This window comes from Bubalus kerabau, chromosome 4 (genome assembly GCF_029407905.1).
Source record: "Bubalus kerabau isolate K-KA32 ecotype Philippines breed swamp buffalo chromosome 4, PCC_UOA_SB_1v2, whole genome shotgun sequence".
NCBI classification, from domain to species: domain Eukaryota; kingdom Metazoa; phylum Chordata; class Mammalia; order Artiodactyla; family Bovidae; genus Bubalus; species Bubalus kerabau.
In genome coordinates, this window is record NC_073627.1 from 26746598 (window position 1) to 26768267 (window position 21670).

The following is a 21670-nucleotide window of genomic DNA, read 5'->3' on the forward strand; positions in this document are numbered from 1 at the left end:
AGAGCCTAGTTGCTCAGCAGCATGTGGGATCGTCCCAGACCAGGGATCGAACCCGTGTCTCCTTCACTGACAGGCGGATTCTTTACCACTGAGCCACCAGGGAAGCGCCCCCCCCCCCCCCGGTTACTTTAAAGTAAACCTAGACGTGACATTTTATCTGTAACTATTTCAGTATGTATTTCTAAAAATCAATATTTTATCTTTTTGGCCATGCCTTGAGGCTTGTGGAATCTTGGCTCCCTTACCGGGGATTGAACTCTTGACCTCTGACGGTGAGAGCTGCTCAGAGTCCTAACTGCTGGTGTGAGTGCCCATGTGCTGTCTCTCTCAGTTGTGTCTGACTCTTTCCCACTGCATTGGGCTGTAGCCCGCCAGGTTCCTCTGTCCATGGGATTTTCCAGGCAAGAATACTGGAGTAGGTTGCTGTTTCCTACCCCAGGGGATCTTCCCAACCCAGAGATTGAACCCATGTCTCTTGAATCTCCTGCATTGGCAGATGGAACCTTTACCACTTTGCCACCTGGAAACCCTCTAACCACTGGACTGCCAGGGAATTCCCTGACTTTTTAAGAATCTAATTTTTTCAAAAATAGTACAAACGAACCTGTATACAAAACAAATAAGACTCACAGATACCGAAAACAAACATTTGGTTACCAAAGCCTGTTCTAATATTATCAAATATCTAGTCAGTGTTCAAAAACCATAGAATCACTTTTCAACTAACTATGGAAATACGTGTCTCGAGAAGTTACAGGTGGGGCGTTTTGACTCCTGGAGAGCAGTACCCACTCAGCATGTCTGCTCTTCACTCTGATGCTTGAACTCGATGAGTGTTTTAAATCTGTCCCCAAGCCAAACTTTTCCTGTATTTTGGCAAAGACTTCTGTTTCCTTTCTGTCATCAAAAAGGCAGCACAAGGGGACGAGCCTGGAAGAGCCTGGAACCAGACAGCCTCTGTGTTTCAGTACTGGCTCTGACTCTGGGTATCTGACTTGGCAGATACTCAACCCCTCAATCTCAGGGCCTCAGTCTGTAAAGTGGAGCCACAGTTATGGGCAGGGATAGTGGGCGGCTTCTTGGAGGTGTAGAATCTGCACCTGGCGTCTGGTAAGCACTCCTGAAATGTTAGTGTCTTCCTTAATGAACTGTTTTCCTTCCCATTCAAGGTCAATGACATGTCTTTAAAAAGGTAAATAGGGCCAGAGCTCCCTGCCCCGGTGGGGGGGTGGGGGGGCCTTCCAGTCATACTTCCAGGTGCCCAGCTCCTGTTCTTCCTGAATCTCTTGTTTTCCTACTTATCTCCTTAGCTGTTGCTCAGATGCTCTCCCTCTGGTCTCTCCTGGAATCTCCCCTGGGCTCGAAGGAGGTCCCTTGGTCCCTGTGGCCCTGGTGTCCCCTGCTTGCCCCCAACCACATCAGAGAGGAGCACCCCCTATGACTCTGTGTCTGGGGAGCTGCCCCAGGGCCCTGCTGGTTAGGGCAGGCAGAGGGGGTCAGAGGCCTCAGGGTGTTGGCATCCAGGGAAATAATTTGACTCGTGCAACCATTGCCTTCATTGCCAGGGGCTGGAGGCGTCACTCTCACTTCACAAGTTTATCAGCTCCAGGATGGGTGTTGGCTCCTGAACCTCGGGGAGTTCTCTCGCTTTTCTGAACAGTCGGTATTGGAGTTGAGGGTCCTGCTCAGTGTGCGGTGCCCCGTTGCCTGTAGTGCAGAGGCTCCATTCTAAGCTACCGGAAGCCTGTCTATCAGTCGAGTGCTGGATTGGGGCCCTTTGGTTGTCACAGGAGGTGGGGGTGTGGGCTGTGATATTTCCCGCTATTTCCCCATCAGTGCAGAAGCCTAACTGTTTTACTATCACAGGTAGCCATCCTTGTCAGACTTGTAGCCTCTTCCCATGCTAGTGTCCTGGGGACTGGAATTGGGACTGGGACAGAGCACCTGGACTGGGACCATGACTTAGCAGGCCTCCTGCCTGTTCTAAGTCCTCACAAAAGCTCTATCAGTTTTCCACAGGAGGAAACTAAGGTACTGAGGAAAGAAGTCAGGGCTTCTTAACTTCCATCCTGATCCTCCAAGCCCTCAGCACCCTGCCCTGGCCCAGCTTGTACTGGGCAACCGGAAATGCCTGCAGGGTGAATGAGTTAGCCATGGGTTCCTGGAAGGGACTTGAGCGCTGGGTCCAGTTCTCAACATGGCCCCATGTGCCTTGGGCCTGAAAGAAATTAGGTAGCACCATACTTAATACAAACCAGGCCAAGGGCTTAAAAGACAAAAGTTCTTGGTCTCTGTTTCTGTCAGGGTTTGCCTTGCTGGCCAGGTTTGGAGGCCTGAAGTGGCCTCATGTGGGTTCCCAGGATTGGGTGTGTGTGCCCTGGAGAGGTGGGTGAGCCATGTCTTTTGGGAGTGGGGGAGGGCTGCAGGATGTCTTTTCTTTCATTGGTTGGGTATCCCTGCCCTCCTCCCCCCTCCTTCTCCTGGAACATTCCAGACATTCCAGACTGCCATTGCTTTCAGGATATGGATTAACATCCCAAACTGAGATTTGATTTCACCTCCCCATCCCCTCCCAACTCTTCCCTACCCTGAAAAGAAAGCCCCTGAAAGAGGGAGTTTGAGTAAGAAGAGGGTATTTTTTTTTTTTTTTTTGAAGAGGATATTTTTGACCCTTGACCTGAGATTATAGTAAGGGACCATCCTGAAAGTGTGCTCTTAAAACTAAACTTCCGTAGGGGGCTGCTTTAAGCCCTTACTGGTTTGAACTCCAGGCTGGCAGCCGCCCATCCCCTTTGGTCCTTGCAGAAGCATTTGCTTGAGAGAGGTCCTCACTCAGCTTGGGGGACCCCTGTCACCGGCATTAAGGTAGATCGGTGTTCTCAGTCTTCTAATGGTGTACATCACCTCTTCAGTTCGCCAAGAATTTGACTCTGCTCCTGCGAGAGCTCCTGCGTTTTCTTTGCCCATTTCATCACAAAATGAGTTGTTTATGGGAAATCCCATATGGCATGTGATGCAGATACCATGAAGCTCACTCTTGGCCATTGAATTGGATCCCAAGAAACTGGCCTGGTGTGGGACCCGAGGCCCTGGAAGTGGGCTTGTTTCTGATGCTTGTTCTTTTGTCCGGCTATGATCTAACCTCCTTAGATCAGGTTCATGAACCAAACCAAAGTAAAGAACCATTAGGGCACATTTCCCTTAAGCTGTTTCAACCCCAGAAGAGATTTCGTTAGTGTATGTCATTGATAAAGACTCTCTACCCTCAAAACTGCAGAGCTAAAAGGGGTCTTAAAGACCCTTCTGTTTCCATTCTACATCTAAAGACCTGGTCACGGGTGAAATGAGTGAGCTGGCTTACAGTTAGAGTTTAGCATCCCTTCCCTTGCCCTCATGTGTGTGTAGGGTTTTGTTTTTTATATTTTCTTGTCCACGCCACATGGCATGTGGGATCTTAGTTCCCCCACCAGGGGTGGAACCCATGCCCCTTGCATTGGAAGCGTGGAGTGTGGACCACCTAGGAAGTCCCACTCTTGTGTGTTTTGAGCATGATTTCCCCCAACTTGGCAAGAACGACTGGGCCCTGTTGCATGTCAGCCAGGAACACAGGGCCTAAAACTGGAGTGGCTTAGTCAGGACAGCCAGTCGGGGGCAGTTGAGGGGCTAGAACCGGACTTTCTTGCTTCCTGCTCTCATTTTTCCCTCGTGCCACTGGAATTTCGTTGGACCATGTCCCGAAACTGAGAGTTTTGTAATCAAGGATAACACAAAGACAAGTGACAATTGACCAATGCAGATCAAGTCAATTGAAATGTTTTAAGCCCAGGGATTAGGGCATTGATTTGGGTGGTGAGCAATTAATTGCCCTGGGCATCAACCTTGAACCTGAAAGCCTTCCTCAGGGAAAATTACATTTTTAAGAGGGAAGGAGGAACTGTAATAAACTGGGAGGAGGGAAGGGGGTGATTATGATACTGGATTGTGTGTGTTAATCACTCCACCTTAGTATCCACACGTGTGTCTATTATTACATTTTAAGTACGATGCTTACTCCAAACCCTTTGCTAAGCTCTTGATAATATTATCTAACATCACTTTATACCTCCCTGTGAATAGGTATTATCCCTGTTTTACAAAGGAGAAAACTGAGCCTCGAGTTAAATAACCTTTTAAAGATCAGTGCTAAGTGGAGCGCAAGTTTAAATCTGTATCAAAGAAAGAGCTTAGCTACTGCCAACTATCCTGCTGCAATTTGTTTGCATATATGTTGCCCCTAATAAATTGTGAGCAGCTTGAGGCCAGGCACTTTGTTCTGTCTATCAGTTGTGTCCCCAGCACTTAGAACAAAGTCATCCAGCATGAAGTAGACACCGACTAGAAAGGTATCAGGTGAATGATTCATACAATAATTCGCATAGCTAGCTCTGTATTCCTAGAGTCTGAGACACGGTGGGTGGTAACGGATGGTTACTGAGTAAGATATAACTAGTGAGGAACCTGGAGAGATGAACAAAGCAGATATGACTGGGGGGATTATGTTATCCTAGTGCTTAGGGCACCTGGTTTTGGCTTTCCTATCTGTGGTCACACTGTATTTCGCTCTCTAAAAAGAGGCCAGCTTTCCATTCCCAAAGGATATCATTCTTAGACTCTTAAGGCTTTGGTGTTGAGTAGAAGGTAGGAAGATAGACTGGAACGAGGACTAAAACCTGCAAGGTCACAGGCCCCTAAAGTATCCAGAGCTGTCACTGATGTTTTCTCTCTAATTTCAGGAGTCGAAAAATACAGATCCGAAATATTCCACCCCAGCTTCGATGGGAAGTAAGTGATTAGGGGAAATTGTTAGTGGGGTCATGGAGACTGGGAGGGAAGTCTTGGTTAGCCTGAGGTGGCAGAGATGACTGGGAGGTGTCCTGGGGGCTTGGTGCTAGGCCAGAGATTCTGAGGGAGGGGGTGGCGGGGTGGACAGTTGGATTGCATCCTCAGCCTAAGACTTGCAGCATGAGTTCTTGGGCATACCCTCTGGTGAGAGGCATCAGGGAGGCGGGAATGGTATTCCCTGAATCCCAAGCTTAGTGATGACAGAGGACCGGCTGGAGACCCAGGTGCTGCAGGTCTGCTTCCAAAAAGGACCTCAAGTTCCACACCCGCTTTTTGAGCACATTCTGTGAAGAAATTCTGATGGCTCACCACCAGCATTAGTACCTAAGAAAGGGCAAACCAAGCAGGTGACATGTTCAGTCCCCACCAAAGGTTTCCTAGTGCTTTGGGGTGAGGGGTGTGCCCAGTGATGACTTGGTGAGTTCCTGGGGTACTCAGGTTAGCCGTACTCCCTTCCCCTGCTCTCAGGTACTGGACAGCTTGCTGGCTCAGTATGGTACAGTGGAGAACTGCGAGCAAGGTAAGAGTGGATAGAGGCGGCGGTAGTGGGGTAGGGGTAGATGGGCGTTAGAGGAGTTGTGGGTTGGAAGGGCGGAAATCTGCTCGGCTTCCTTTTCTGGTGCCACATCTCTCTGGAACACCAAAGACAGCCAGAGGGTACCGTGGAGGGAGGTAGAGTGGAGTGTCCCAGCTCTGGCTCTGCTACTTCTCTGGAACTGGCTTCTCCTCTGGTTAATAAGAGAATCAGCAAATCACTCATTCCCAGCATGGAGTCTCCATGGGCCAGCCAAGGTAGAAACAGAGGTTCCCTGGATTTTAGAAATAGGTTAAGAATGGAAGCTGTGCATGCAAGCTAAGTAAATCTGTAGCCCTTTTACTTTAAAAGCTTCATAACTCTTGGTTTTTGTCTGAAATAATCAACAGGTTGTCTTTTTTTGGGGCGGTGGGCAGAGAGGGTAGAAACTGATTATCAGCTACATGTCTTTGGTTAATTAAAAAAAAAAAAGCAGAGAATCACTTTTGCACATATTGATGGGCAGGCAAAATCTTTTTCAAGACTGGGCCCACGGGAACTTCCCTGGTGGTCCAGTGGCTAAGATTCCATCTCGCAGTGCAGGGGGCTTGGGTTCGATCCCTAGTCAGAGAACTAAATCCCACATGCCACAGCTAGGACCTGGCGCAGCCAAAAAAAAAAATAGTAGGCCCACAGTTCAGTTCAGTCGCTCAGTCATGTCTGACTCTTTGCTACCCCGTGAACCGTAGCAAGCCAGGCTTCCCTGTCCATCACCAACTCCTGGAGTTTATCCAAACTTACATCCATTGAGTTGGTGATGCCATCCCACCATCTCATCCTCTGTCATCCCCTTCTTCTGCCTTCAATCTTTCCCAACATCAGGGTCTTTTCAAATGAGTCAACTCTTTGCAGCAGGTGGCCAAAATATTGGAGTTTCAACTTCAACATCAGTCCTTCCAGTGAACACCCAGGACTGATTACCTTTAGGATGGACTGGTTGGATCTCCTTGCAGAAGGAGAAATAATAAAAAAGAATTCTAGATCATGAAAAGTTTGCTATGATTTTTGAAGTTTCTCCAAAAACTTCTTAAGTTCTCAAATTGCTAAAGATTATAAATAATTTTCAGAGGAAGAGGGAAGATTCCACATGCCATGGGGCATGGTGCATCAGAGCCCCGGGTGCCACAGCTCCTGAAGCTGGCTGTCTAGAGCCCTTGAGCTGCAACTACTGAAGCCCTTGTGCCTCTGGCCCACGCTCTGCAACAAGAGGAGCCATAGCAATGAGAAGCCCGCCGATGGTAATGGAGAGTAGTCCCTGCTCGATGCAACTAGAAAAAAGCCCATGTGCAGCAATGAAGACCCGGCTCAGCCAAAAGTGAATGAATGAATGAATAAAAATTTGAAGTGTTTTGGGCTGGACATAAAGTAGAGCTTGGTCATTAGGCAGACAAAATGGTTTGAGTTTGCAGATCTTTAAGAAACCTGGACAAGACAAAATATTCATCTCCAAATTCTAAAGGGGCAAGCTGTAAATCATTACAAATGATTAAAATACTCGCCTGCACAAAGATCTGAGGTGCTGAATCAGTCGAACAGGTTCTCTTCTGCTCTGATCCTGGAGCTTGCTTTTACTATAAGCACCAGGACATAACTGGAAGCACTGATAACCATTGCTCAGTCCCTGATAACCATTGTCCAGTCCTGCTTACATCTTAGACTGATGACTCAGTTATTCCTGGACAGACGGCAGTGGCTTGGGAGCACACTGGAGAGCTTCACTAGGGGTGCCCGGCAGGGGTCACTGCTAGTTCAGAGGCTCACCAGAGAACCATAACACACCGAATCTGGGGGCGATGCCTGCTCCCTGGAGAAAACAGAATGGGAAATGTTTGCTTTTGTAACAATAAACTTCATCTGCTCAAATGCCGCTTACTAAGCAATGCCCTTTCTGTCCACCCTACGTGAAATTATACCCCTAACCACCACCTCCTTTTCCGTGCTTTGTATTTCTGCATAGCACTCAACCCCTTCTACTTTTTTTCAGGGAGAACATGATTTTTTTTTTAATTGAAGTATAGCTGATTTATAATATATTAGTTTCAGTTACACACCATAGTGATTCAGCATTTTTCAAGATTATACTCCATTGAATGTCATTACAAGATAATGTCTGTAACTCCCTGTGCTGTGCAGTTTATTTTTATCCTTTGACTGTTTTGTTTACTTATTTATTTATTGGCTTGTGGGATCTTAGTTCCCTGACCAGAGATCCAACCTTGGCAGTGAAACCGCTGGGTCCCAACCTCAGGATTGCCAGGGAATTCCTATCATTTTACTTTATACATAGTAGTTTGTATCTGTCAGTCCATACCCCCCATACCCTTGATGCCCCCCCACGCCTGCCTTTTTTAGTAATCACTAGTTTGTCTTCTGTATCTGTGTTTCTGTTTTGCGCATATATTCATCTGTATTTTTTAGATTTCCCATATGGCTGATATCACACAGTATTTGTCTTTCTTTGACATTTCACTAAGCGTAATATGCTGGCAACCCACTCCAGTGTTCTTGCCTGGAGAATCCCAGGGATGGGGGAGCCTGGTGGGCTGTCGTCTGTGGGGTCGCACAGAGTCGGACACGACTGAAGTGACTTAGCAGCAGCAGTAGCAGCAATATGCTCTTGGTCCATCCACATCTCTGAAAATGGCAAGATTTAATTTTTTTTTTTTATGGTTGAGTAATAGTCTATTATCATACCATCTTTTCACAGTCTTTGCTTATTATATTTTTTGCTTTCTCTTCTTACTAGTATGTTTAACCTCCACGAGAGCAGAGGTTTTGTTTGATTCACTCCTGTATTTCCACTTAACTGCTAGAAGATTCTTGCAGAATCTTCCTCTCCACTGAGATGAGAGAGCTCTACTGACAGGCCAGAGGGCCCAAGAGTGGTCTGCACTGCGGTTTTGTGGTGATAAGTGCCTTTGGTATTATAGGGGGAGGGGTGGATTTTTTTTTTTTTTTTGGTCCAAGTCCCCCACGCCAGGGCTGAGCAGTCTCAATTCAGTTCAGTCGCTCAGTTGTGTCCGACTCTTTGCGACCCCGTGGCCTGCAGTATGCCAGGCTTCCCTGTCCATCACCAACTCCCTGAGCTTCCTCAAACTCATGTCCATTGAGTCAGTGATGCCATCCAACCATCTCATCCTCTATCGTCCCCTTCTCCTTCTGCCTTCAATCTTTCCCAGCATCAGGGTCTTTTCCAGTGAGTCAGTTCTTCATATCAGGTGGGCCAAGTATTGGAGCTTCAGCTTCAGCATCAGTCCTTCCAATGAATATTTAGAACTGATTTCCTTTAGGATGGACTGGTTTGATCTCCTTGCAGTCCAAGGGACTCTCAAGAGTCTTCTCCAGCACCACAGTTCAAAAGCATCAATTCTTTGGTGCTCAGCTTTCTTTATGGTCCACCTCTCACATCCATACATGACTACTGGAAAAACCATAGCTTTGACTAGACGGACCTTTGTCAGCAAAGTAATGTCTCTCCTTTTTAATATGCTGTCTAGGTTGGTCATAGCTTTTTTTCCAAGGGGCAAGCATCTTTGAATTTCATGGCTGCAGTCACCATCTGCAGTGATTTTTGAGCCTAAGAAAGAGCCCTGCTTTCTTGAGCAGGTCTAGGGGACCCAAAATCACAAGACAGTGATACATAAAGCAGAGGTTAATTTTATTAATTCAAAATGGGGGAAGAGTATGTGGCCAGATCACATGGAACATCCAACCCAAGTCCATTCCCAAATCCTGCCCCTCCAGACTCCATGGCAGCCACTCTTGTAAACTTATTCAGCTAGGTGAATGATATACTTTGATTTGATCTGTGAATACTTGAGGGTACTCTAAAATGGATTTAGGTGTTTTCTCAAATCTCTTCAGGGATGTCCTTACAGACCTTTTCTTTGTGTAATCTCACTTAGTGTGTGATTTTTAACTAGTATAAATTTCTTTCTAAGAATAAATTTATTTCCATATTGGGGTATATGTGTATGTGAGTGCTCTCTGCTGCATAACTGCTGCTATGTTGACTGCACATCCGTGTGTATGCCTGGCTCTCTTGAGGGCTGGCAGGGAAATTGAAGGAAGACATTAAAGTTAAAGGAAAATGATAGGCTAATTTGAATTTTCCAGGAGTTGAGATGAAAGGGGCATGTAGGGGAAATGCTCTGCTTTGTCATTCAAGTGTTTCCTTCTTGACTGCATGGCCCTCAGAGATGAGCCTTTTAAGAACATCATTGGTGCCATCTCCAGGACTCACTGCTCTAACCCTGATCTCTCTTTTTGCTCCCCCAGTGAACACGGAGAGTGAGACGGCAGTAGTCAATGTCACCTATTCCAACCGGGAACAGACCAGGCAGTGAGTGGACCCTGAAGTGGGACAGGGAGGGTCTCTGTGGAGGTTGGGAGCCAGGTGCCCCTGCTTTGACAAGGGTGGGCACCGGCCCCGCCTGCCCTCTCATTTTGTTGCACCCAGTGCCAGACTCTTGTCATTTGGGAATCTCAAAGGTTGAGAAACCTCCCTGGGGTTGATAGGATAAACTTTGAACAGAGAGACCCAAAGACTTCCCCAGAGAAGGTGGGAAATCCTTTTTAGAAGATCCTGGCTTTTGATAAGTCTCCAGTTGCAGACCATAGGGTCCTTTGCTGTGTGGATGGTGCCATCTAGTGGTGATGAGAAGGAACTGAGACCTGAAAGATTTGTGATGTGGCAGCAGCAGACATTTTATTAATATCTCCGGAATCACCTTGAGTCCCATCACATCCACAATTTCTGGCTCCCTAGCCGTTTGGTTGAGTCACCCTGCCCCACCCCATTGGTACTGATAGTCTTCATTTATATTCTGTTATAGGCCTTTTGCCACATTTTGCTTTTGATGGCTTTCTCGTTCCTTCAACATGTTGTCTCTATCCCGTTTGTTTCCTCCAACCTAGTTTAAAACTGTACCACTTTCTCAAACCTTCAGTTTTCTTTCAGGTGTCTACTGGGCTCAGAATTTTCTGGAGGTCCCTGTGGCCAATCTATGGGCCTTAACTTGGTTTTAAGTCCACACTTGCTTACGTCTTACTGCATATTGTTGCTTTGTTAACATTTCTAACCAGCATCAGCCCAGGGAATGGATGGCACATGGCCCCTCCCTTCAGTGTTCACTAGTCTTGGTTTGCAGACATTCCAGATAGATTTAAACTTCTGCAAGCCATTCTGTTTCCACTTCTTCTGTTTCCATGGAGTTTACTTGGAAACTTGAAATTAACAAGCCAATCCCCAAATTCAATGGAAATAGCTTATTTTTGCTATACTACCTTATTTGATGTCTTATTTAGACTGGGTGTCTCTAAGGTGAAGGTGGGAGTGTGGGCAGGTGGTCATCTCCCTTTCTTCTGGAATGTTCCATGTTGTAACCCAGCTGAGTGCTTTATACCTGGAGAGCATTTGGTGTGATTGGCATGGATTGGAGTGACCAGTAGATTTTCTCTCTGTCCTCAGAGCCATCTTGAAGCTGAACGGCCACCAGCTAGAGAATCATGCCTTGAAGGTCTCTTACATTCCTGACGAACAAATCACACAGGGTCCTGAGAACGGGCGCCGAGGCGGCTTTGGCTCTCGGGGTCAGCCCCGCCAGGGCTCCCCTGTGGCAGCTGGGGCCCCAGCCAAACAGCAGCAAGTGGACATCCCCCTACGGCTCCTGGTGCCCACTCAATATGTGGGTGCCATCATTGGCAAGGAGGGTGCCACCATCCGCAACATCACAAAACAGACCCAGTCCAAGTGAGTCTTGGCCGCAGGGGAAGTAGAGTTGGGGCCAGAAAACAGTGGTTGGTGCCCAGGAGGCGAGGCCCCCTCCTGGAAACAGATGGAGGGGTTTCAACTCAACTTTACCTCTTAGGAAATGTTGGGAGATAGAATAGGCCTGGGATGTGCCATTTGGTGGCAGTGGCTGGGCCACGCACTGTATTTGTAAGAAGGGATTCTTTGTAGAGCTTCTCATGGAGCAAAGCTAGTCTTGGGAAGAAAGCCTCCTTAGTGCTCTGTGACCTCAGCACTGGTTATCGGTGGCAGCAGGACAGGCCAGTCAGGGACCTCAGTGAGAGGCGTAGTTCTGACCTTCTCCCGTTGCACACAGCCACCGCTCTTCTCTAATCTTTATAGCCGATCTGTGGAACAGAACAGGTCATTCTGTGTTCTGATTCATAATGCACCCTTTTATTGTTTGCTTTTAATTTGACACAGTGTACCTTCCCTTTATAGTTGTTTCAAGGGGGAAACGCAGCTTCAGAGCTGAGGGCTCTTGATCCCCAGCCCTGGATTCCCATGAAAGATGGCATCGTTCTCGGCTGCCGCCTCCTGACTGAGACAGAATCCATAGCAACAGGCTGCCCTTTCCTTGCCTGTCTCAGTTCCACACTTGGCCTTGTTCCAAGAAGAGCGGGCCTGTACTTTGTTTTGAGGAGATTCACCAGGGACAGCTAACCATCCATGTGCTTGTTAGGATCGACGTACACAGGAAGGAGAATGCAGGTGCTGCCGAGAAAGCCATCAGTGTCCACTCGACCCCTGAGGGCTGCTCTTCTGCTTGTAAGATGATCCTGGAGATTATGCACAAGGAGGCCAAGGACACCAAAACGTAAGGCGTTAGCTTCTCTGGGCACTGTCGCCTCCTCAACTCTTAACACAGACAAACAGAGGACACAGAAATTGTACAACAGGGTAAAAGCTGAAAAATGAGTCCTCCTCCTTGTAAATAAGGGCCTGTGTATCCTGGCAGTGCTGTGCCCTCGTAGGCATGCGCACACATATGTATATGCATGTGTTTTAGCACACGTAGGATCATCGTGACATACTGTTGTGCAGTCTGTTCTTTCCACTGCTGTGCATCAGTACATAGGCTCGCCTTGTTCTTTATTAGCTGCATAGAGCTCTGTGAAAGAAAGTTGAACAGTCGTGTCCGACTCTGGGCAGTCCCATGGACTGTAGCCCGCCAGGCTCCTCTGTTCTTGGGGTTCTCCAGGCAAGAATACTGAAGTGGGTTGCCATTCCCTTCTCCAAGGGCTCTTCCCGACCCTGGGATTGAAACCGGATCCTCCTGCATTGCAGGTGGATTCTTTACCAACTGAGCCACTAGCCCAAAGGTACACAGAATTCTGTGAAAGTGAAAGTGCTCAGTCAAGCCCAACTCTTTGCGACCCCATGGACTATATGGTCCGTGGAATTCTCTAGGCCAGAATACTGGAGTGGGTAGCCTTTCCCTTCTCCAGCGAATCTTCCTGACCTAGGAATCGAACTGGGGTCTCCTGCATTGCAGGTGGATTCTTTACCAACTGAGCTAAATTCTACAGTATGCCCATTTGAGAGTACACACTTGGATAAGTTTTTAATACAAGTATATTTACAAAAACCGTCACCACAGCTGAGGAGCATGCCCGTCACCCATGGTGACCTTGTGCCTTTGCCACCTGTCCCTGCTTCCCATTTCTCTCCCACTGATTGTTTGAAAACATGATTTGGTTCTGGCATTTGTCCCGGAAACCCGCATCTGCAGCGGCCTACCATCTAAGGAGCTCTTGTCCCTCACTTCTTTCCAAGGGCTGACGAGGTTCCCCTGAAGATCCTGGCCCATAATAACTTTGTGGGGCGACTCATTGGCAAGGAAGGGCGCAACCTGAAGAAGGTGGAGCAGGACACGGAGACAAAAATCACCATTTCCTCGTAAGGCACTTTCCTTTCCCTCTGCAAGTGGGATGCCTGGGCCCCCCAGGGTGGCATATTTCATTATCTGTCCTTAACACCTGCTCCATAAGTCGGATGCAGTTTCTGCTTATCGAAGAATAGTTAAAGCAGCGATGAAGAGCATTTTTCTGTAAGGGCTGAAGTCCTTCCATCACCGCTGTGGTTAGGGTGCTGCCTCTTCAGTCCTTGGCTGCCACATCCTGTCCTCTCACTCTGCATCTGGGGGAGAGAGCCTGCAGCCAGGGGCCAGGACGGGGGGTCTCCCAGCACACTGTCAGGCCACGGGGAGAGGACAGACCCAGATGCTTTCCTGAGCCTTGAGCAGGTGCTCTGTGGTGGCCTGCTTCTCAGGAGGAATCCGTTAGCCCCTCTGTGAACACTGTGTCTCTTGACTGTGTCACGAGACTTACTTGCGGGCAGATTACCTGCTCTGCTTCAGGAGGGCTCAGAAAATGGATTGCTGGTGCCACTGGGGAATTCCCAGCCAGGAGCACCCTCCTTGCTTACAGTCTGTGCCCAATGTCCTCACCTCCCTGTGGGGAAACCTTGCTCTGGGGACGAGCTGAAAGCCAGAGACAGAGCTATTCGTATTTGCCCCAAACTAAACATCCTATGGAAATGGCGTGGCTGCGATGTCCTCAGCCAGGCTCTTTTCCCAGTCCGGGCTTGTCAGTGGAAGCTTGACGCTGCCCTGCTCCCTGCCCCAGGCTGCAGGATCTCACCCTCTATAACCCTGAGAGGACCATCACTGTGAAGGGCGCCATCGAGAACTGCTGCAGGGCCGAGCAGGAGATCATGAAGAAAGTGCGGGAAGCCTATGAGAATGACGTGGCTGCCATGAGCGTGAGTGTCGGACGCCTCTGAGCCGGAGCCATAGCAGAAGTGGGTCTCCAAGTGGGTGGGCATTCACATGGTGGGGTCCTGGGAACATTGACTTTGCTTTTGGGCCTCAAGATTGATCAGTCCTTTTAACACTGAATTAATAGGGGTTCTTCATTTGATTCCTGGGTGCAAGTGGGGATCCAGTCTTGGGCTTTGAGGTCTGTGGTCCCCCTGTAAGCTTTGTGTTTATGTGCACGTTAGTAGGGGAGAGGGTTCCTAGTTTTCATCTGGTTTTTAAAGGTGAGTGAGGATGTGGATCACATGACCAAAAATGTGAGTTCTAGAAGTTAGAGACCCATCTCCCCCACCTTGTCACGGGCTGTGAGTCTGAGGTCTGCTTCCATCAGGGGGGGACTGCTGGAGAAGGACGTCTGAGGGTCTAAAACAGTGTCCCTTCACCTCAGAGGTGGGAACCCTTGTGTATATGTGAGTGTTGTGAATACCAGAGGGGCAGGCACGTTTGGGGCAAGAGCATGCCATTCTCCTGTTTTGGCCCATTCACCCTCCTGTTCAGCCAGCACCATGTACAAGAGCTACCAGGCCCCTTCCAAATGAGCCAACCTCTTTCTCTTTGCCTTCTTTTCCCCAGCTGCAGTCACATCTCATCCCCGGACTGAACTTGGCAGCTGTAGGTCTTTTCCCAGCCTCCTCCAGTGCAGTCCCACCACCTCCCAGCAGCGTCACTGGAGCTGCACCTTACAGCTCCTTTATGGTAGGTGCAGGGGACCCTGGGCTGTCCGTGAGCTCACTTAGGGCTCAACTCCTTGTGGGAGCCTGATACTTGGTAATTTACAGGGAGAGGGAAGCACTCCCAGCCACTAGTGCTAGCTGGCCAGAGCATCAGCCCTGTGGACAGCAGCCTCGGATGCCGGCAGCACTCTTCCTCTTCGTCTGGTCCAGCTTCTTGCGTTTGTCTCTGTGGGGCCTTGGGAGAGCTGCAGACCATGTCGCCCAGGCTGGTGTCTGGGTGCTGCACCCCTTCTTCCTTGAGAGTGCAGGGCAGGGCCATGGAGGGGCTTCCGGGCTGTGCCCCTTGACTCGAGCTGCATTAATGACATGTCCTGTCTTGGCAGCAGGCTCCAGAGCAGGAGATGGTGCAGGTGTTCATTCCCGCCCAGGCGGTGGGTGCCATCATCGGCAAGAAGGGGCAGCACATCAAGCAGCTCTCCCGGTTCGCCAGCGCCTCCATTAAGGTGACCAGCTCTGTTCTCCTTCTGGTTCCCGGGGTGGGAGGGCGCTCTGCTCCCATCGCCCTCTCCTTTGTTCTCAGACACCCCATTTGCCTAGTGTTAGGGCTCTCTCCTGTGGGGTCCCAGTTCCTTTTGCTTTCGACTTCACTTTCAGACTAAGGGAGGAAGTGGTATTGTAGCACAGGAGAGCTTCAGTTCAGGCAAGACTGCCTGGGTTCAATCCCAGTTTTTGAGCTGTAGTACCTGAGCCTTCATTTCCCCGTCAGTATAGTAGTGATGAGAATGATCTGAGATGATGCAGCCAAAGCCCCCAGCTCAGTGCTTGGTGCACAGTGGTTGCTCGGTAAATTTTAGCTGTTTCCACCTTCCCTGGTCAGGGAGAACCTGAACGAATACTTGTTAAATTTCACAAGTCTAAAGCCACTGGTTTTAGTGGTCTGAAGGATTTTGGTCAAATGGAGTATGTGTTCTCTGGTGAATAAGGTCTCCAGAGATTCTCTAGATCAGTCCGTTCCCCTCTACTGCCACCACCACCAGGGGTACCTCTTGGCAGGACTCAACTGAACCCCTCTGGGTGGTGAGCAGGGAGGCCTTACTTAGAAAACGTCAAGAAACAAATGCACTTGTGCCCTCGTAAGAGTTCTGGCACAGGGGCAATAGCCTTGGGTCCGGGGTCTTTGTTCTTCACTCTCTTGGCCATCAGAAGTGGGAAGTGGAAGCAGGGTGTTGGTAGGGTTCTGGAGGAGGGGGCGATAGAGCGCTTATCTGTGACCACTGTTTGCTTTGTAGATTGCTCCTCCTGAAACTCCAGACTCCAAAGTTCGTATGGTCATCATCACTGGACCCCCAGAAGCCCAGTTCAAGGTTCTGATCTTTATTATTTTTTCGAGTAGGACCCAGGGGAATCAAGTTTGTGTGGGAGTGCAAATCTGCATCAGATTTTAAGCTTCCCTATAAATTCGGGGCTGCACAGCTGCTTTCAGACTGACATCCAACTTGCATTCTATTGCCTTCCCTCTCTGCTTCCTGAGAGTGAATAGGCACACGGAAAAGAAGGCCGTCTCCTTGCCCTCTGCTGTCATGACTAAGGAAGGCTCTTTTCTCCTTTATGTCCCTGCTACGTTCCTAGGGTCTCGGACTTCTGACAGACAGCCAAAGAGCTAATAAAGTAACTTGTTCTGATCTAGGGAGGGATGGAGAATAGGGACAGCCCTAGGCTGTCTACAGTGACCAGCAGCCACCACTGAGTGACTCCTCCAGCTGCCACTCAGGGCTTGACTTGCCAGTCACTGCTTGTCTGAGTCCATGCAAGCCTCCCAGACCCCTTAGGTCTGGTTTGTGGTTTAGCTACTGTATTCGCCTGGGGAGTTATGTATTCATATTCAGTTACTTTGCCCAGGCCTCCCAGTGTTACAAGTGAGCAGAAGGAGTGTTGACAGGTCAGGGCTGTGGACCTTTCACGTCACCTGTCCTAGGTGGTGATCTACCCCTCACGAGGGAGTGGGGCGTGGGGAGCTTCCCTTTTGTCATACATATGTGTACTGCCAAGATAACAAAGACCTCCTTTTCTCAGGCTCAGGGAAGAATTTATGGAAAACTCAAGGAGGAGAACTTCTTTGGTCCCAAGGAAGAAGTAAAGCTGGAGACCCATATCCGGGTGCCAGCGTCAGCAGCCGGCCGGGTCATTGGCAAAGGTGGCAAGACGGTGAGCCATGAGGGTCAGGTTGAAAGCTCTGGATGTTAGTCCCTGAACCTGAAAGCTCTGCCCTGGCCCCCCACTTCCCCACCCTGAGTGATCTCTGAGTGTGAATCACTTGGTTGTGCTGACTCTTTGCAACATGGACTGTAGCGTGCCAGGCTCCTCTGTCGGTGAGATTCTCCAGACAAAGAATACTGGAGTGGGTGGCCATTCCCTTCTCTAGGGGATCTTCCAGTTCTGCTCAACCTTAGTTCTTGCCCTTTGCCCTTTTACTTGATTCTACTCTCCAAGCTCAGCTCCTGAATCCGCCAGTTTCTACCAGCTAGTGACTAAACTCCCCCTCCCTCCACTGCCATCCATGTTTGACACTGTCAGCACTCAAGCGCCTCTCTGATCTGTCCTGCTCCCGCCCCTGCCCCCAGGTGAATGAGCTGCAAAATTTGACAGCAGCTGAGGTGGTGGTGCCAAGAGACCAGACCCCTGATGAGAACGACCAGGTCATCGTCAAGATCATTGGGCATTTCTATGCCAGCCAGGTACATATGGCACTCCCCCATCACAGGAGGGTGGCAGGAACCTGGGTTTCAGAGGAGCAGGACTCTGCCCGCCTCTGGCCTGGGTCACTCTTCTCTTCCAGGTATAGGGTGTGATGTGTAGTTGTCTTATTCCCTCTTAAGACTGTAGGGACAATGATTTGACTCTTTTCGTAGGTATATGTTATGTACAGTAACTGTTGATGTTACATGTCGTATGTTATATGTTGATAGTCTTCGCTGTCGTCTAACCACGTGGTCCTTCTCTTTTGCACTGGAGAAGAGAAGTGGGTCTTAGCCACTGCCCAGTCTGGTTTGTGGGGTAACACCGTGGGTTGCCCTTTTCCAGTGCATTTCCTTCACCTTTCCCAGAACCACTGCTCCATCCTTGCTTCCAGTTCTTCCAGTCTCCTGGTCTCATCCTGGCACTCACCATCCATTTCTGTGCTGCTTCCAGTGAGCCTGTCAGCAGTGCCCAGCATTGGGACTGACCCCAGAGTCTAGAAAGGAGGGCAAATATCAGATTCAGATTACAGGATGATTGAAACTAGTGGGGTTTTCCTAAAACCCCCTATTGTTGGAGCTGGAAGGCTGTGAAGGCTATTGGATACCACCGCTTCCATTTCCAGAGGATAAGCCTGTCACAGCAGGTTTGTGGCCCACCTGAGGCTGCTTGTGAAATCAAGGGCCAAACAGGAACCCAGACCCCAGCGTGGCATAGCAACTTTCTCTGACAGTCCTTTGGGAGCCATTAATAGAAACCTATGTGCAGGTCAGGAAGCAACAGTTAGAACTGGACATGGAACAACAGACTGGTTCCAAATAGGAAAAGGAGTACGTCAAGTCTGTGTATTGTCACCCTGCTTATTTAACTTCTATGCAGAGTACATCATGAGAAATGCTGGGCTGGAGGAAGCACAAGCTGGAATCAAGATTTCCGGGAGAAATATCAATAACCTCAGATATACAGGTGATACCACCCTTACTGCAAAGTGAAGAGGAAATAAAAGCCTCTTGTTGAAAGTGAAAGAGGAGAGTGAAAAAGTTGGCTTAAAGCTCAACTATCAGAAAACTAAGATCATGGCATCTGGTCCCATCATTTCATGGGAAATAGATGGGGAAACAGTGGAAACAGTGGCTGACTTTATTTTCTTGGGCTCCAAAATCACTGCAGATGGTGATTGCAACTATGAAATTAAAAGACACTTACTCCTTGGAAGAAAAGTTCTGACCAAATAGTGTATTGAAAAGCAGAGATATTACTTTGCTAACAAAGGTCCATCTAGTCAAGGCTATAGTTTTTCCAGTGGTCATGTATGGATGTGATGGAGAAGGCAATGGCAACCCACTCCAGTACTCTTGCCTGGAAAATCCCATGGACGGAGGAGCCTGGAGGGCTGCAGTCCATGGGGTCGCTGAGGGTCGGACACGACTGAGTGACTTCACTTTCACTTTTCACTTTCATGCATTGGAGAAGGAAATGGCAACCCACTCCAGTGTTCTTTCCTGGAGAATCCCAGGGACCGGGGAGCCTGGTGGGCTGCCGTCTATGGGGTCGCACAGAGTCGGACACGACTGAAGTGACTTAGCAGTATGGATGTGAGAGTTGGACTGTGAAGGAAGCTGAGCGCCGAAGAATTGATGCTTTTGAACTATGGTGTTGGAGAAGACTCTTGAGGGTCCCTTGGACTGCAAGGAGATCCAACCAGTCCATCCTGAAGGAGATCAGTCCTGGGTGTTCGTTGGAAGGACTGATGCTGAGGCTGAAACTCCCAATACTTTGGCCACCTCATGCGAAGAGTTGACGCATTGGAAAAGACTCTGATGCTGGGAGGGATTGAGGGCAGGAGGAGAAGGGGACGACAGAGGATGAGATGGCTGAATGGTATCACCGACTCAATGGACATGAGTTGGAGTGAACTCCAGGAGTTGGTGATGGACAGGGAGGCCTGGCGTGCTGCGATTCATGGGGTCGCAAAGAGTCTGAAACGACTGAGCGACTGAACTGAACGGAACTGAACTGAATAGCCACAAAAACTATCTTAAGGTTTGTGGGTGCTCCTGCCACACCAGGCACCATTCTATGTGGTCTCTATTAACTCATGTCATCCTCGTAACAACCTCATGGTACAAATGAGGAACATGAAGTTAAGAGAGTAAATGATGTATTCAGGGATGCAGAAGAGCCAGGATGTGTTAAATACTGAAGGGGGGTCTTTTTTGTTGGTTAGATTGAGAACTAAATGAAAAACTTTGTAAAACATTACGCACAGGGCTGACAGGAGGCATTAACATTTAAAAATATCAACTCCACATTCGTTCTCCAACGTAGACCAACTTTTCTCTTTAACCAAGAAAATCAGTCTCTCATCTTATGGAAAGCAGACATTCTGGTATTTTTCTGTCAAGTGAATCACAGTTGACCATTGGTTTCGCTCACCAAACTTTTGTTCATAGGGAAGAAATTTTTAAGAAGGAAAGAGTTAAAGATACTGGTCCTTTGTTTTCTCCACTTTCATGGTGGAGCTTACTTCACTTGCTTTTGGTTATCCCATTTCATCCCCTTTCCCAGGATATTTAAATGCATAGTGGAGTTGTGATTGGTGACAAGGCCTTCTGATTTTTGACCTCCTGACAACACATACGCCTGGAAACTTAGGGAGTTCAGAAACATGTGTCAGCTTGGTCATGTTTTAAATTCTGATGAATGACTTTATACTGCTTTTCTCCTCCATTCCCCTGTATGAATCCAGTGGGTGCTCAGGGTCTGCTCAGAGGCAAAGAAACTTTCTGTCACTCTAACCCTCAGCCTTCTCTTACCTTTCTTTTAAGTCCCATGTGATCTGTTTGTTGCCAGGATCCAGACCCCGGTGGCCTGTCTCCCCAGTAGGGCTGTCTCTCCCCGCCTTTGAAGATCCTCACTCTCACGTGTTCTCTGTGCAGATGGCTCAGCGGAAGATACGAGACATCTTGGCCCAAGTCAAACAGCTGCACCAAAAGGGACAGAGTAACCAGGCCCAGGCCCGGAGGAAGTGACCAGCCCCTTCACGTCGACCCCCATCATGTCGGCTGAAGGACAACAGGCCGAAATCGAGAGCATGATCTCCCCCGCAGGCCTGAGAATGAGCGGGAATCAGGGACACTTGGGCCGGGATGTAGATCAGGTTTGCCCACGTGCTTGAGAAAGTTGTTCCAGTGAGGAACCCTGATCTCTCAGCCCCAAACACCCCACCAATTGGCCCAACACTGCCCATCCCTGAGGGTGTCACCTTGGAAATTCTAGCTCAGGGTGCTTTTAAACGTGGATTGTTTTAAGTTCTCCAGGTCCCATCGAGAGGGTTGGTCAGACCCCAGTGGGAAGAGAAATAAAATTTCCTTCAGGTTTTTAAAACATGCAGAGGGGTGTTTTAATCAATCTCAAAGGATGATTTACTTCTTGACCCTAAAGCCCTTCCAGCCTTCTCCTCCTTGGTTTATTGATTAAAATACCTCTATTCTCGTGCCCTGACATAACCTCTTCCTGTATTCACACTGGTTAGCTCATCTTTCTGCTACTGGCAAAAGTGGGAACCAATGCATTGCTTTGTGTATATTATTGACTCGAAGGGAAAAGACACATCGGCATCTGTAGATTAATTCCAATCCCTTCCTAACCAACCTATAGGAACAGCGAGTAATAAAGAATGGGAGAGACAGATGATTAAAATATATAGTAATCCACGTTTAAAAGGAGCGCCCTTGTGGCTGATGGATTCCAGATCACCACCTTAAGAAACTGGTGCAGTTCAAATTGCCCGCACGGTAGGGGCTTCCCCACCAAGATTCCTGCCCTGTTCATGTCCCTCTAACCATGAAAGTCCCACGTCATGTCCAGGAGCGCATGGGTGGTACTGACTGCTCCGCGGGACAGGGGCTGACCACTGTACTGTCCCTGATTCCTGCCATTCTCAGGCAGATTTTATATTTTTTTAAAGTCTATTTTAATGATTGGATACGAGCACTGGGAAGGGGAGCCTAACTCCCCTTGATAAAGTCTCAGTTCCATGGAGGACTTGAGTGGCCCCAAAGGCTGCCACTGTGCCCTCACGCTGGCCATGTGCTTTCCTAAGGGCTGGCTCCCAGAAGCGGGGGTTGCGGGGCACTCCCCCACCACGGCACTGTTCCCTTGGTGGTGGTGGGATGTGCAGCCCGACCCTGAGC

The 21670-nt window shown here is 48.8% G+C and overlaps 1 protein-coding gene across 2 annotated transcripts in view; it reads left to right on the forward strand.

The window, feature by feature from the left end:
* Window positions 1-20861, forward strand: part of IGF2BP1 (insulin like growth factor 2 mRNA binding protein 1) — a 40519-nt gene extending 19658 nt beyond the window's left edge. The window contains exons 3-15 of one of the 2 annotated variants that reach the window (XM_055576126.1): window positions 4773-4821; window positions 5350-5401; window positions 9734-9797; window positions 10926-11207; window positions 11929-12063; window positions 13023-13145; window positions 13874-14009; window positions 14638-14760; window positions 15122-15241; window positions 16028-16102; window positions 16812-16943; window positions 17360-17473; window positions 20414-20861. In XM_055576126.1, the coding sequence (XP_055432101.1) occupies window positions 4773-4821; window positions 5350-5401; window positions 9734-9797; window positions 10926-11207; window positions 11929-12063; window positions 13023-13145; window positions 13874-14009; window positions 14638-14760; window positions 15122-15241; window positions 16028-16102; window positions 16812-16943; window positions 17360-17473; window positions 20414-20506 (1498 nt within the window). In that variant the 3' untranslated portion in view covers window positions 20507-20861. The remainder of the gene's footprint in view (window positions 1-4772; window positions 4822-5349; window positions 5402-9733; window positions 9798-10925; window positions 11208-11928; window positions 12064-13022; window positions 13146-13873; window positions 14010-14637; window positions 14761-15121; window positions 15242-16027; window positions 16103-16811; window positions 16944-17359; window positions 17474-20413) is intronic. The other variant, XM_055576127.1, reaches the window with a different exon arrangement.
* The last annotated feature ends 809 nt before the right edge of the window (window positions 20862-21670 follow it).